Source organism: Accipiter gentilis, chromosome Z (assembly GCF_929443795.1).
Source record: "Accipiter gentilis chromosome Z, bAccGen1.1, whole genome shotgun sequence".
Taxonomy (NCBI): Eukaryota; Metazoa; Chordata; class Aves; order Accipitriformes; family Accipitridae; genus Astur; species Astur gentilis.
In genome coordinates this window covers 44,025,210-44,040,452 of record NC_064919.1, presented here as the reverse complement: position 1 = coordinate 44,040,452, position 15,243 = coordinate 44,025,210, and the positions used below count along the sequence as shown (strand labels likewise).

General features: G+C 41.8%; 1 protein-coding gene across 3 annotated transcripts in view; it reads left to right on the top strand.

The window, feature by feature from the left end:
- Positions 1 to 15,243, top strand: part of NTRK2 (neurotrophic receptor tyrosine kinase 2) — a 213,529-nt gene that overhangs the window by 159,480 nt on the left and 38,806 nt on the right. For all 3 annotated transcript variants that reach the window (XM_049795658.1, XM_049795659.1, XM_049795663.1), the window contains 3 exons: positions 667 to 797; positions 6,915 to 7,087; positions 10,496 to 10,730. In XM_049795658.1, the coding sequence (XP_049651615.1) occupies positions 667 to 797; positions 6,915 to 7,087; positions 10,496 to 10,730 (539 nt within the window). The remainder of the gene's footprint in view (positions 1 to 666; positions 798 to 6,914; positions 7,088 to 10,495; positions 10,731 to 15,243) is intronic.

Here is a 15,243-nt window from a genome sequence, read left to right as displayed (position 1 = left end):
TGATTCTGGGCAGCAATTCAGCTAAGGCTCTGTCCACTATGCTGACTCAAACCTTTGTCCATCTTTTATTTCTTTTACTTCAGAGCAATACTGTAAATCATGTTTGAGAGAATAAAATTTCTGTCTTATTGTAACTACAGTGTAGCACAGAGAGGGAAAGCAGTTGAACAAGTGTTAAGAGAACCAAAGAGTAAGTTGGCTTTAGTTGAAAGAGGGCACATCTTTTTTTTCTTGGATTAGGTTAATTTTAAAACGTTTTGGCTTTGGACAAGAGAGTTCAGCTATTGTTAGAGGTACAAAAATAGAAGTGGTGTGAGAAAGGTTTGGCTGTTTCCTGATTCTTTGTCTTCATGTTTTAAAAAAAGCAGCATTGGCTGTTACATATGCTCTGCAGCAGTCATCCTAACACGCTGATAAGTGGTCTTTTCCCAGGTGACTCTTAATTCTATGTCTTCTTAGCAAATGCGCTAATCTCCAAATATAAATATATTAACTCAGTCTTTTTGGACAAAGCACTAATGAATAACACATGGGCACTTTGATTCCTTCCACAACATGCACCCTACTCTACAAGCAACCCTGTCTCCATGTGCCTGTAAGCATGGACCCCGTCCCATCCTCGCCTTGCAGCCCACTTCTGACCTCTGTTTTGTCTTCTTTTCACAGTTGTGCAGCACATCAAGCGCCACAATATAGTTCTCAAAAGAGAACTGGGAGAAGGAGCCTTTGGGAAAGTCTTTCTGGCAGAATGCTATAACCTCTGTCCCGAGCAGGACAAGATCTTGGTGGCAGTGAAGGTAAAAGAGTCTAGGGTTTCCATTATTAATTCATGGTTGCAACTAATGCTATTTTATTTGTAAATGATCATGTTTGCCTATTCCGTAGCCCAATGTAACTGCTCTGATATATGTGGAAGGGTTCACTAGGCTAATGGAGTGTTAAGAGAATGCAATATTTGATCTTGCTGTGGATTATAAAATGAGAGCTGAATTTCATAAGGAGAAGAAGGGAAACAGACTGTGTCACAAAGGGGCAAAATCTTTTATGATCTATCTAAAATATAATTAGTGAAAAATAATGTCTAGGTCATTAAAAATACATATATGTGTGTCTAAAAATATAATTTATTACTAGCTAAGTGGATAGGTTATGTGTATAATTGCTAGTCAAAGAAGACCTTTCTTTCTCAGGATTGTGCTCTTCTTTTAGTCAGCCACAGAAATTATCTGTGGCTAATTGTCATTAATATAGCTGCCAGGAATGTTATAACAAACTTGTGGATAATGCTGTCATATGCTGTTAAACACTGGCTGGACAGAAATCTGGAAGTCACGATACCTGGAGGAGTGACCTTTGATTACACAGATCCAGCCAAATCTCCCAAAGTATAGTCCAGAGGAGGAGGAAACTACATGAAAACAGCCATAACCTTGGAGTTTCAAGTATACAGAATAGTTCTTGCATTTCTGGGGGAAAAAAAGGGGGGTTGTTTGGTTCTCCTAAAGGGCACAGACTACGTGGTACTTTGGGAACCTACCAAGGAGTAAGAAGATTTCCAGCTTGATCTCAGAGCCTGGACACCAAATCTGCTTCACCGTACTAAGCCACCAAAATGAAAGGGCTGAGGTTGGTTGTTGATCTCAGCTATGGATGTACGCTAGAAAACAGTATCGGTGAAACTACACTCTAAGAGTCTGCAAAGTCTCCCTGGCAACAATCTCTTATCTCCATCTGTAGTGTTCTGCCAAAAGCTGAACAAGGTGTTCAGCATTTGAAGTATCTCATTATTGGAGGGGGAATACACATTTAGAACTGGGGCTGTGCTTAGGGATCAGAAAATAATTTTATGTGACCAGTCACAATTAAGCAACCATGTGTACATTTTGGATCAAACCATACAGTAAAAGATACCGAGTAGGTCTTCTTTTTGAATTTGGGAACAAGGAATAGAGTTTTGGATCTGGCAGTGAGAGAACATGAGGGGAGGATGGACTTGTAGAGTGCTTTCTTGCTCCATCAGAAATAACAGGCTTTGGGGGATTGCCAAGGTTACAAGCTTTTTGATACCTGGGAGTTGTTCAGTCACATTGACTGGTGAGAAAAAATTAAGCCCTGAAGGTATGTATCATAGACAGAGAAAGCAAGAGATAAGAGATGACAAAACTAGATCTGAATGAATTTTCTATTGTATTTTGGTGAAGCTAGATCCTCTATCGCTTCAGGGAACTGCTCGATAGCAAAATAAAAGTCTTTCCATTTACTTTCTCCCTTTGAAAGTCCTGACCAAACGGAGTCTAGCACTTCTGCTGTTAAATGCTGCACCACGATTGCTCTCTGCTGCTCTGTCTCAGTGTAATTCACAAGGAAGTGCATTGAGCCTTTAAAGAGATAGATGTCTCCATGAATTTAGATGACAAATCTATCAGATTTCTGCACCAGTTGTCAAACTTTTTGGACAGGTTATGCCCATTTTATGTTTCTCACATTGGCTCTTGAAGATGTGACTGGCTGCCATCAAAGAGCAAAGTTTTTGGTGAACAGTGCCATTGGATTGATCCCCATGTAAGTGAGGGGATTGCCTAGCGCTTCTCTCTTTCACCATGGTACTAACTGTGACTCACAGGTATCCTTCAGTCACAGTGGAAGTCAAGGGATGGGACCTCACTGGTGTGCAAAGAGCTAGCCAGACAACTGTGTCTGGACCACACTGCTGGGCACGGGGTTTGGCAGTGAAAATGTGTAATTTTTTTTAATTAGTCTTAGAGGAGCAGACGTGGATGCCAGTAGTAGAGGGCAGCTCCTTCTGGCACACAGCAAGGGCTTCAGAAAGTTTCACCCCCATGGGCAAAACCACAACACGCCTGTCTCCGTGAAATAGATTTGGTGAGCCCAGTGGGAATATGTACTTGGCGAGGAGTAAGGTGGTGCCAGGAGGATTTTGGCAGCGAGGAGGCACAGTCTCACCCGCACGAGGTGGATCAGGATGGCTGGTGGTCCTCACTGGCTGCCGGTGCCTGCTGGGTGCTAGGCAACTGCATGGTTCACACCTGGCCCTGAGCATGTCCCGATCTGACTCAACATGTATCCTTCTCCTTTGTGGCTGGCTGGTATCCAAAATGCTGACATTGCTGCAGCAAATTATTTAGGAGCTAGGAGGCCCAGAAAAATCTGGGAAGACATAAAATCAGGCTTAGCATAAACAAGCAAAATGCTTGAGCTTTTGCTTTTTGGAAGAGGAGAAAAACAATCTGTTCAAATTTGTTTTGACTGTTAGGCTTTTTGGGGGAGCACTGAGTGTTTGGAAATGCTTTCTGTGGGTCGAACCCTGTGAGCAGAGAGCTTAACCACAGGTTAAGCTGGTTGCATGGGCACTGTACTAGCCTTCCCCCTGGGAGAGTTTGCACATCACATCAGAACACCATTTGCTGCAGGCACTTGTAGAGAACAGAGGGTGGAGGAAGGAAAAGTTATCATTTCCTTGCAGGCCATTTTGCCACACCACAGTAGTTGTTCAGGCCTGGATTCGTACTGTCTCCTCATAGGGTTGGATCCCCAGGCATAGTCTTGCACTAGTTTAATCTGGCTGGAGCTGGAGGTGAGGATGACTGTCAGGGCACAGGTTAGCAGCTGCCTCTGGCTCCCCTGGGAGGTTGGAGAGGGATTCACCCTGTGCTGTTCCAGGGTGGTGCTCAGCTAGCAGACTGCTATGTCTTTGAGGTGAAGAACATTTCCACGGCATCTGCGGAGGAAAACCAAAGGTTTCCAACTCTTTGGGTCTTCAGTTCAGAGAACGGTCAAAATCACCGCTTCATTTCTTGAGGAAATGCGCCACTCAGCTCTTGTATGGTGATGGGGACCAGTGGCAAGGCTTTCTTAGGGGAAGGCTGAAACTGTATAAAGGAAAGCTGTCATGAGAGTTTCATTACCAAGTCATACTGATGTTGGTGAGGGCCACATCCCCCTACTCTTGCTCTGACCCACCTGTGAATGCAGCTCTGTGGTGTTGGGGTGGACTAAGGAGCTGGCCAGTGTGCACTCGCTACAGAGCACAGGTCTGCAGAGATCGGATAGTACGTGGATACCTGGGCAAGGACTCTGTGGAGGAGAAAAGCATGGGGTGGTGGTCTGACTGTCACAAGGATGAACACAGCAGATGTGGAGCACCTGTAACAGCGAGGGGGTCCCGCTGTTGCCCAAGGGAGTGTGTCCCTCCTCCTTAGCTGCTGGCCTGAGTGGTTGGAAAGTACGCGTTGCTGTATCTCAATTCCTACTGGGGAAAACTCCTATCAACTGGTGAGAGCGCTTTGTATGCAGAGCTTTGGCGTACTTGCCAGTAATGATAATAATAATGAATATGTCTTTTTCTCTCTTTATGCTCTTATGGTTTTATTTTGGTTTTATTTTTTCTGTTGCACTGAGAACAAGGTAAATGCATTAGTCAATACCATTTTTATGTAAATTCAATGTATTTATTAATTTTTTTCACTTTCAAGTCTCCTCCTTGCCTGATTGTGTCAGCTAGCTCTCATGCATTGTGTCTATTCTGTGTGCTGCACGAAATAATGAAAAGGGGGTTTTGCAATGGTGGGTGTTAGAAATTCAAGTTGCCCCTTGGTAGTAGAAACCCTGCCTGAGTTTTACCTGGATTTTAGACCTTTCTGCATTTTGCTGTTTGACAGAAAATGTGTAATTGCCATGGCAACTGCTCTGTCATATGATAATTCTGCTGTTTCTGTGAGATAAAAAGCGTCTTCTGAAATACACAATATGCCATCCTCACACGGCAGAGCTGTCAGCATTTTTACTGTCTTTCCAGGGAAAGAGCCTGCTGGAAAGACTATCAGCCTATACTTTTCCCTGTGAATCTTTTTCCAGGTTGCTATTATTTAAAAATTGTTTTTATATGAATAGCTTTTCTAATTCTGTTGTTGAGAAGAATTACAGTCCAATTGCTTTACATGTGAAACCACCAGAGGAAACTCAAGTGACAACAGAATTGTTCCCAGTGAATTCATTATATAGCATAGATTGGACTGTGGGTTGGTGCCTGTATCATGTTAAAGCATCATCCCAGAGCCCGGAGGCATTTCAGTTCCTCACTTGGTTCAGATGTGATTGCGTGGGGACCATAGTGCAGAGCGAATTTGATATCCACCTTAGATGATATAGCTGTGTATACTAATATATCATGGCTTTTGAAGCTTTGATGATGCAATATCCTTGTTGCATCATTATTGGTAAAACTTGTGGAAGAAGGGTTCTGGGCCTGAAGACACATAAGATTCACAAGTGGGTCCCTCAGGGAAGGGACATCTGTGGCGTGCATGATCTCTATTGCCTCTAGGATCCATAGAGCCTGAAATCCACAGGAAAAAGCCCCTGAACTTGGTAGATGGCTATGCAGTCTGCCCTGCTTCTCGTCGCCCCATCTGAACCTTATTATGGCAGCTATTTATTTTTTAAGACCTACGGTTGCAGTTTCACAAGTAAATCAAGTGTTTTCTCCAACAGTCATCTTTTAGTCCCTTCTTCACACATGCATATGTATAATACTAGAAAAGTGGACAAAATTGTCTCTGTTGAAGAAAAAGCTTGAACAAACCATGACTACTGCAGCTAAAACCCAGTTTTGATGGCAGAATGATCGCACAGTATGAACTTGTTCTGTGACTGTTGTGTTAAGTGTGGTTAGTCCCATGCTCTGTATATGAATTCGGGGTAGAAAATAAAGTGACTAGATGGCCAGGAAAAAGCATCTTTAGTTAAAACAATGCCACTACTTTTGTGTCTCATCTTTCTTTGTATTAAGTCTAGGTGTAGTTAAAATCCAGAGGTACAGAGCCCAGGCATCAGTTTCTGTGAATAATAATTTGTGAACAATGGTAACCTGCTCTTTCTCTTAGTGTTTTAAAAATGTTTGAATTAGTATAGTGCAACCACAGTATCTTTTGAAGGTAGAGCCTAGTAGTGGTTTATTGTCAATTATAATTATTCCTCATTTAATTGGTGTCAGAATTTGCTTTTTTTTCGTGCATAAAAGTGTTTCCTTGCTCAGGAAGTGTAGTTCTTAAGAGATCTGAAACTGCCTATGTGTGGCAGTTAAATTAGCATAATTTCATTATACAACATTTAAGCTTCCTATTTGATCCAGTGTTGATACATTTCCTTCAAAATGAAAATATGCAAGAATTTAGAGCTCTATGAATAAGAGAGGGTGAGAAAAATTGACACTCCAGAATTCTGATCTGCATCTACTTCCTCTCTGTCTATTGATTTAGGATTGATCTTCCAGTTACTTATACATATGCTTAATCTTGGGTGAGTAGATTTACTGAATTTCATAGGAGTTTCTGGCTGAAGTCTCAGGTTGTAGGTTCTGGTCCAGGGACGTACCCTTGTATAAATCTACCTAATGTATAGCACACCATAGGGGCCAACATCAGCAACAGCAACATTAGTAATACATAAAGAATGCATCTGTGTTCCCACTAAGTATTTTAAGCAAGCAGAACTTACAAGATGGGTAAATACCAACAGGATACTAGGGTTTGCCTGAGTTAAGTGCTAAAGGGTATGAACCAGCTGTGTACTAGTATACTTTTTGGATAAGATCTGTTTATTTGTTCTGTGTTTGGAAAACAGTTGGCACAGTTAAGATCATGAGTATTCCTACATCCTCTTACAAGAAAAATCATTGTTTGGCATGACATGCAGCAGGAGAATGAAAGTTGTATGGCCATTATTTAACTGCACTTAAACATCCCAGCTGCATTTCTAAAAGAGTTATTAAGGAAGTACTTCCTCCATCCTTTTTGGAGTAGAGTGTCCTTATCTTACCCTTACATTGTCATCCCACATGTTCATTACCTTCTGCGAACATCTCCCCTTCCTTACTTTTTTGTTTTCTCTGCCAGACACTGAAGGATGCCAGTGACAATGCCCGCAAGGACTTCCACCGCGAGGCAGAACTGCTAACTAACCTGCAACACGAGCATATCGTCAAGTTCTACGGTGTCTGTGTTGAGGGTGATCCGCTCATCATGGTCTTTGAGTATATGAAGCATGGAGATCTTAACAAATTCCTCAGGTAAATCCACAAACACGTATAGTGCTGCTGAGCCAGAGGTGGGCAGAGAAGGTAGGTGTTACTGGTACTTAATGTCAAATCAACTACTACCTCTGGAAAATGCTGACACCTAGGAGAGCAAATCTCTGCAACTCATCTTCTGTACTGGGATGTGGGACCTATTGCTTATTTGCCTATTTGGAAGTACCATTAAGTCAAGCCTTATGGTTTGCACCAAAGGAATGGGAACCAAGGAAATACTGTTTCCAGTATATTTCAGTTTATTCTGAAATGTTTAGTTATAAATCTTACAGTAGGAATAATTTTCTTGCAGGATTTCTTGTAGCACTTGGGAAGATCCCCCTCAACACCTATCTCTATCTGTAGGCGTCTAAGAGCTTTTGAAATCTAACCCCTTTTCTCTTCCCTCCTCTCAGTATTTTGGAAAGACTGCGATTAATCTGAAGCAAGAAAACTGTGAGCCGTGGAAACTTCAGTGCAATGGAAAATGCTTCATCCTGGGGTCCAGATTAGGGCTTTATTTCATAAAGCTGTTCAGGAATGTGCATTGGAAATTGAAATTTGGCAGTAAAGCAGTCATAAATAAATAGATGATACCTAAGGTTCACAATAATAGGTAACTCATGAACCAGGAAGTTATGAACAGTGGCCTTGTGTATGTGCCGTTTCCACTAGCCTGCATTCATTGACATAAAAATAAGCAGTTAAGAGACAGCTTTTGCTCCTAGGTAAAAAACCCCATGTGCATAAGGGACTGTTCTTTCAAGGTCTTCTATGTCATTTTCATTAAAGGATATCACAATGGCATTACAATGTGCTGAGGTCTCTCCTGCTGAAGATAGCTAGGGGTACCACCATTCTGGAAAGATATCTGTGACAAAGCTGTAAAACAAACAAAACTGATGTCCCTTTAAATGGGTTCAGATTTTCTATCTGACTGAAATGGCTAGTGACCGCTAGTGTCACCATTTATGCATTTTTGAAAGCCTATGTCTTTCTAATCTCTGCTGAACAAATAGCCACACCGCAAAAGCAAATGACATGAACTAGCATCCTCCCTTATTGCCAGGGCTGCCAGGTTTGGCAGGGAGACTGGCGCCTGAACTGGGACACAGAGCAAACACTACTACTTTTCCCAGACTGATTGTCTCTCTGGCAGAGGATTTAAATATATTGTTTCTGATTGGCCTTTTCTTACCTTGTAACTCTGTTTTTGAATTATTGTCCAGAAAGGTAGTTTAGCAGACAGTATATTTCCTACTTCAAGTCTTCCCTTTTTTTAATTATTAATCAGCCCTTGTCTTTAGAACATAAAATGATTACGCTGGGACAGGCTGTTAAACCTAAGGTCCAATTTGTCATTCTTCTCACATTTGCTGCAGCTTGTGCTGCAGATCAGAGGTTAGTTGTAAACCGGCTGTAAGAGCCTGTATTTCTTACCCTGCAGCGCCACCAAAGGCTGTCGGGGAAAAACGAATCGGAAATTTAACCCCAGCGAGCCGTGCTGTCTGCATGCAGCCAGAGGCTGTTTCAGATCTAGGACTAAAGCCTAAAAGTCATGCCTGCCCTGTGCTTGTTCTGGCTCATGGGGACTGATGTCGATCCAAAGAAATCTCTGTCAATGTTCCTGGCTGTTGCAGACACTGAGGAGCACCTCATTTACAGCCAATACCAAGAGGACAAGCAAGATGGATGAAGTGTTAAGAATAATCCAAAAGTTTCATTAGATACAGACGATGTCCACAAGGAAGCTAGCGAAAGATAAAGAGTTCTCTTAATTTAGCAACTCAGAGCTTCGTGTCTGAGAGCAGTCATTAAAAAAATCCTTTCAATGAAAAGGTACAGTGCTTTTCAATAGGATTTTGCCTCTGAGTCTTGGTTGGAGATTTCATATCCTGCTGTTTATTCCCGCCCAACCCAGACCAGTTGCATGGCTGCCTTTATGCACTCAGTGGCAGAGAGCTCTTTGGCTGGTAGCAGGTGCAGTCCCAGCAATGCTACGCACCCTCCTTCATTTCTTTCTCCCATCTGTCACTTTGCTCATGAAGTTCTTCCCTTGGGGCAATTTTTATTTCGTATTTCTAATAGGTAGTGTCAGATTTGATCCCACAGATTTTGATCAATTTACAACTCTTTTCCAAACTCCTGTGCCCTTCCCCTAGGGATGAATTAAGGCCTCACCTCTATTGATTAGAAAGGTGATTCTCTGAAACTCCTCTTTGTAGGAAAGAAGAACTTTTGAGAGAAAATAAAAATCAGTTCTAGAGTCTTTTCCAAATTAAAAAAAAAAAAGGTTGAGGAGGGAAGAGGAGAGGTGGTATCTTAGAATAGTCTGCGGGAATGGAATAAAAAAGGCTTCTGAAAATGCAGAATAATGGAATGGATGGAAAGGGATATTCGGAATACTATAAGGTGTGTCAAATGTGGAATGATTGTCAGATGACCTCCTTAATTGGATAAGGATTAGCTAGTAATGCCTACTATAAAATGGTGTGTGTAGGAATGTTTATGTCTGTATTTTCAATATACTAGGATGTTACACATGTATACCAGAGCTAGCAGAGTTAAGATGGCTGAAGCACATGTGTTCCACTACTTTGCTGGGCTTTCCAAATGCAGAACGGCTATTCTTCTGCTGCAGTGTACACAAGTTTCTCATTCATCAGTCGATTATTGTATCTTGGAGACTTACTAGGTCTTTAAAAGCTTGTATTTCTGAGGCTGTTTAGTTGTTCCAAATAGTGCATGTTTTGTGTCCTCTTCCTATTGTCAAGAATTCTTATCTCAGGTAGGACTCACCTTTGGTGATAAAATAAGCAAAAAGTGTTTCCTGCTGTGCTTTTGGATAGGAAATTAGAAGTGTAAATCTGAAATTGCTGCCCTTGTTGGTCAGATCGCATCTCAGAAGGAAGTTAGCTCTTCTTTAAGAAAAGATGGAAGGGTCAATGGCCTGTCTCCCTGTAGAAATCAAGGAATGCTGGTCATAGGAAAAGTGACGCTATGCATGCCACTTCATTACCATTCACTCCTACAGAGTGATAAGGTTTTCTTCAGTTACCTAACAGCTACATTTGCCAGTCTTTCTCCAGAAAAGATTACCAGAATAGAACAGGAGAAAGGTGGTGGGTTTGGACAAAGCGGTATTATTATGAATATATGTGTCTTACTTCCGTAAGTAATATATCACCTGTTGTGTAATGCTTTTCATACCACCTGTCTTTCACTCAATGAAGGAAAACAGTAAATGAAAAAAGCCAAGATACAAATTTTCACCTATCTCATCAATGAATTTGTAGGCCTTTTTGTTACTATATTTGAGCAAGTCACTTGTGTGGTTTTAGGCTCACTAATGCCTTTCACCTCTCCAGCTTATGGCCTATCACTTAATTAGCTTGTATTTTGGGGCAGGGCACATGGACCAGATGCAGTACTGATGGCAGAAGGCAACCGTCCTGCTGAGCTGACCCAATCCCAGATGCTTCACATTGCCCAGCAGATTGCAGCTGGCATGGTTTACCTGGCATCACAGCACTTTGTGCATCGGGATCTTGCAACCCGGAATTGTCTGGTTGGTGAGAACCTATTGGTGAAGATTGGGGATTTTGGAATGTCTAGAGATGTGTACAGCACGGACTACTATAGGGTAAGTGAACTGCTGTAATTGGTAATAACCTAGGTCTTGTTCAGTCATCTTACCACATTGATGTGTCTGATTCTGCTTTTACACTCAACCATCTGTCTGTCAGGTAATTTAGAGGCTAGCATATGAGAACCTGGTTTTGAGTTACAAAGTTTTGGTAAATTTGGAGATTGTTAATCAGAGTAAGATTAGCATGTCCTGTTAGTTTATATATGTTGGCTTTATATTCTAATAATAAATCACAGAAAGGTCTTTTTCTCTGGGCAGAAATTTTGCATGTTTGCTCGCCTTTAGTGAAGAAGAAGCAGCAGCAGATAAAAAGGGAGGGTAGGTAATCAAATTTGGCCCAACACTTTGAAGTTGTGTTCTTACATGTTCTTATATATTGCTAAGACAAATGGAAATTGTAACTTCTGTGTATTGTATAATGTTTCAGTTTACTAGAGGAGGTGTAAATACTGCAGAGCAGCACTGGACCAGTTACTTTACTCAGGAAGAGACTAGGTGAGAAATTGTTATATACGCAGCACCTGAAAGGCTGTCAGTAGGTTTTTCCTGCTTGAAGTCAGGTCTTTAGTCCTACTGCTTATGGCTGAAGAATTGTTTTGTGGTGGGTAAGTGTAGCCCATTATCCTTATTTATTCTGGCCCAGGCTGTTTTCCCTGAGTTACGTTGCCATAAAATTATCTCTGAACTTTGCAAAGGGCTTCTAGGATCGCTCAGATAAACAGGACTGTGTACATTAATTACTGTTGCTGCTGTTGTCTTTGTATTATGTGGCAAGTCATGTAGTTGGCAGCATTTGCTGTTTCCTTCCACATTTGTAATTTCATGATTGGAACTGAAGCTAAGGTGCCTGTGGCTTGAGGAAGGCAATCCATGGCCAAGCTGTTAGTTTATAAACCCTAGAGTTTATCCTTGTAAGACTAGCCACTCAGCATCTTTAAGCACGTTTTCTATATCTGCCTCTCACATGACTTGTCACCAGTGAATTCCTTATAGATAAAATGAAGACCTCATCCTTAGCCACACAGTTTGGGCTGCTGCTGTGTCCATAAAGGAGAATGTCTCCTCAGCATCAGTATTTGTGGGATGCCTGGAAAGAGATTGTCTCTACATCCGCCTGAGGCTGGACAGGGCAGAGGAACTTACACACAAGAATTATTATTGAGTGTTGTTTCACTTAACATCTGAGAAGTAACAGTCTTCTCTGTTCTTTGTCTTTTCTTCCAAAGGCCAACCTAGTATTTAGTAAAAGTATGAGCCAGATTCCTCTTACATTTTGTTACTTTGGAAACTTGGCACTTCAAGCTATTTGGTCAGTGTAAAACAAGCATGACTGCACTTCAGAACTTCGAAAAATACACAGAACAGTAATGACTGCCTCTATTTGTGTTTGTGAGGGCAGCAGTGAGCACCAAAGGCCAGGGTTTCTTGATTTTGTATCTGAAATATGAGCAGTACTTGTTGGGACTAGAGGCGCATCTCTGTTCTGTACTTCAGTGAGACTGGACTTGTTTACCATGTTTGTCATTAGACTTAGGAATGAATGTCCATGCTTAACAGTAAGTGTTTGCAAAGGCCTTGACAGTTAGAGGCAGCATTTTTGAACAATAAATGCTCTGCTTATTTTTGGAAAAACTTAGTAACTCACTGCTGCAGAAAAAATACCTGCAAAAAGGGATGGAAGTTAAGTAATCCTATGGACTTTCTGGGGAGGACTGAGGCCTGGCACAGCATGTGATAGTGTATGGACTCTGGCATCATCTTACCTGCTCATGTACCTCTGGGTTTAATCCTTGAGTCTTACACATGAGCACTCAAGCAAAGCTTCTACCCAATAAAGCACAAATTTAGAATAAGACCCTTGACCTGGTGGAGGCAGGGGTTCACCAAAGGAAATTCTGGGTAACCTGGATAGTCCTTGGGTACCTCTTAAAAGACCTCATTCAAGGGGTACACTGCATTTCTCACTGCCTCTTATACAGAATCACTCTTATCTTTCCTTCTTCTCTCCCTCTTCATCACTTTTTTTGAAGCCAAGGGAGGATCTGTGGGGTACAGGGTGTAACAAAAGAGAAGAAAGAGGGAGTAGTGTCAAGAGGGTGAAATCATGGATATGAGAGAGAGGGAACAAACAAGGCAGGAAAGGGAAATGTAGAGAAGTGTTACTAAACAAGCGTGAATGAAAGGAGAAGGATGTAGAAAAGTGTCAGAGAGGATGAATGAAGATGTAAAGTAGCTTGACTCCATACAAGTTGGTGGTGTAAGCTTGCAGTATGATGGATGGGTATGAAACTTAAAGTTGGGTAGCTGCTTGTTCTGCACAGTGAGAAAAACAAGAAGGACCATTTAACTGGCTCCTGATGTCCCAGCTGGCTTCTAGCTGGTGCAGAAGAGGGACGGCCATGGCCTGCCGTGCCACCATATTTCACAGTGATGGAAGTTACAGTAGAGCCTGTGAGGTTTTGGCCTGCCCTGCTTGGGCTATGTGTGGGCTGGTCAAAAGCTGGTCATGAAACAGTCATGGCTATGATGACTTTTCAGACAGTTGCCTGGAGATTTATATCCATGGCAGGCCTAAGCAATGAAACTGTCAGCGATGACACTGGGATGGCACTGACCTACCATACCTAATTGTTTATAGCAGGCTGAGTCTTTTTAACTGCTCAGGCTTAAGCACATACATAGAACCAATTCCTTCCCAACCTTGACAGCTTTATCTGATGTTTGTTGGAAGGAATTACACAGCTCCAGAAAGCTCTGCAAGAAATGGTTCAGCATTTGCTTTTATTAATACAATGGAATCAGTTTTTTGGGATTCTACCACCCTGTCAGGATGTTAGATTTGCCCAAGATGATTACTTATAGCTTGCTTCTGTAAGATAAGGATGATCCCCAGTCTTTGTTCCCTGTTAGATCGTTAATGACATTCTGCATTGAATCAGCTCAATTGTTAAGAGGTGCTTCAGGGAAGAGGGGCAGAGGAATAACCCTTGGGCTGGGAATACATGTGATATGGGGCCCTGATTGCACAAGCTTTCCTTTTTCTCCTCTGTTCATTTTTCCTTTCTTTTTCATCAGGCAGGAATCTTGTGGGTGGGGGGAGCCCTGGTGTACATGCTAGCATTCGGTGTAACAGCAATAGTTTTCAATAGTCAGACCAGATGAGCTTGGGGACATGAAGAAACTGCAGTGGCTTTTCTTACCCAGCACTACTGTCCACCCCAGGCCAAAATAAAACAACTGTCAAGTAATTAGTTTGGTCTGTGTGCCAAACAGCTCCAGAGACACTCTGTTGCACTGCAGTCCTTGTAGCACAGTGGATCATTTCATGAAGTTATTTACTTGCAGAGCTTAGGTCTCAGGTTCATTAGTGGCTTTTATTTGTTTTGTTGATGTCAGCTTTTTTATTTGGACTCCTGACCCCCACAGGTCAGGGTTTCCCATCTTTCCCTCTGATATCCAAGTAGTATGACTCAGCAGCAGCTTTCAGTGGCTTAAAGTATTGACACTGAAGCATGGGAGAACTACTTTGCTAGTAGTTGTTCTTGCACACAGAGATAGTATATCAGGCCCCTTTTAGGCTTCTGGTTCAGGTTTGCAAGTGGTTGCTTAGTCCTTGGTCTTAAAATACTTTTCTGCATTTCTTTATCATAAGCAAAAAGCTTAAAAAAAAAAAAAAAAAAAAAGAAGATTGTCTTATCCCAGTACTTGGAAAAACTTAACAGGGATATGCTTTAAATATGAGCCAAGATTTTGGATGAAACTGTGATTTCACCAGAGTAAGCAAGAGCTTTGCCATTAACTTCATTAGGACCAGAATTTCACCCTTCCACATTTTTATGTTTGTCCAGTGCAGGATAGAGACTGTTTCTGATTTAGATTTATGGAGCTCAGTTGTGTAATCTCTATTTAGCTATTGTATAACTTAGTTGCCTTTATGCAACAGCGCAAGAAACAGTGGAGAAAATAAGGACTCCTTCCTTTCCTCCACTTGTACAAACCGCACAAGGATCTGTCAAAAGACTGGGGCTGTTAGTGAGGTTTCCATCTTCCTTTAGGCCCAACTTGCCCTGAAGCGAGAGATGTTCATAAGTCACAAATTAGTTTCCTCCACTTCTGGTACAGATGGGGCAGAAGAACCCAAGCAGATGTGTTTCAGTATAAAATCCAGTGACGTGGTTTCACTTCAAAATCTTCTCCATATTTTGTACCATGGTTTGCGATTTAAAGAGAGCATAGCATGTAGGGTTGGGAGAAGCAACATAGGTTACCGAGCCCAAGCCTTCCACTCTTGCAGGAAGCCATGCAGTAGGTGTTAAGGGTAGGAGGAGCTACAAGAATCTCAGACCTGCTCAAGACAAATAGAAAACTCCCAACACTCATTAACACTTCAGTCCCTTCTATATGAGGCACCAAACCCCATAAAATTTTCAGTCTGCCAGTGGAAAAGAGGAGGAGATGTTAAGGGTATTAAGTGTCCTAAGCCCCTAAAGAGAAGTTATGTTTGGCA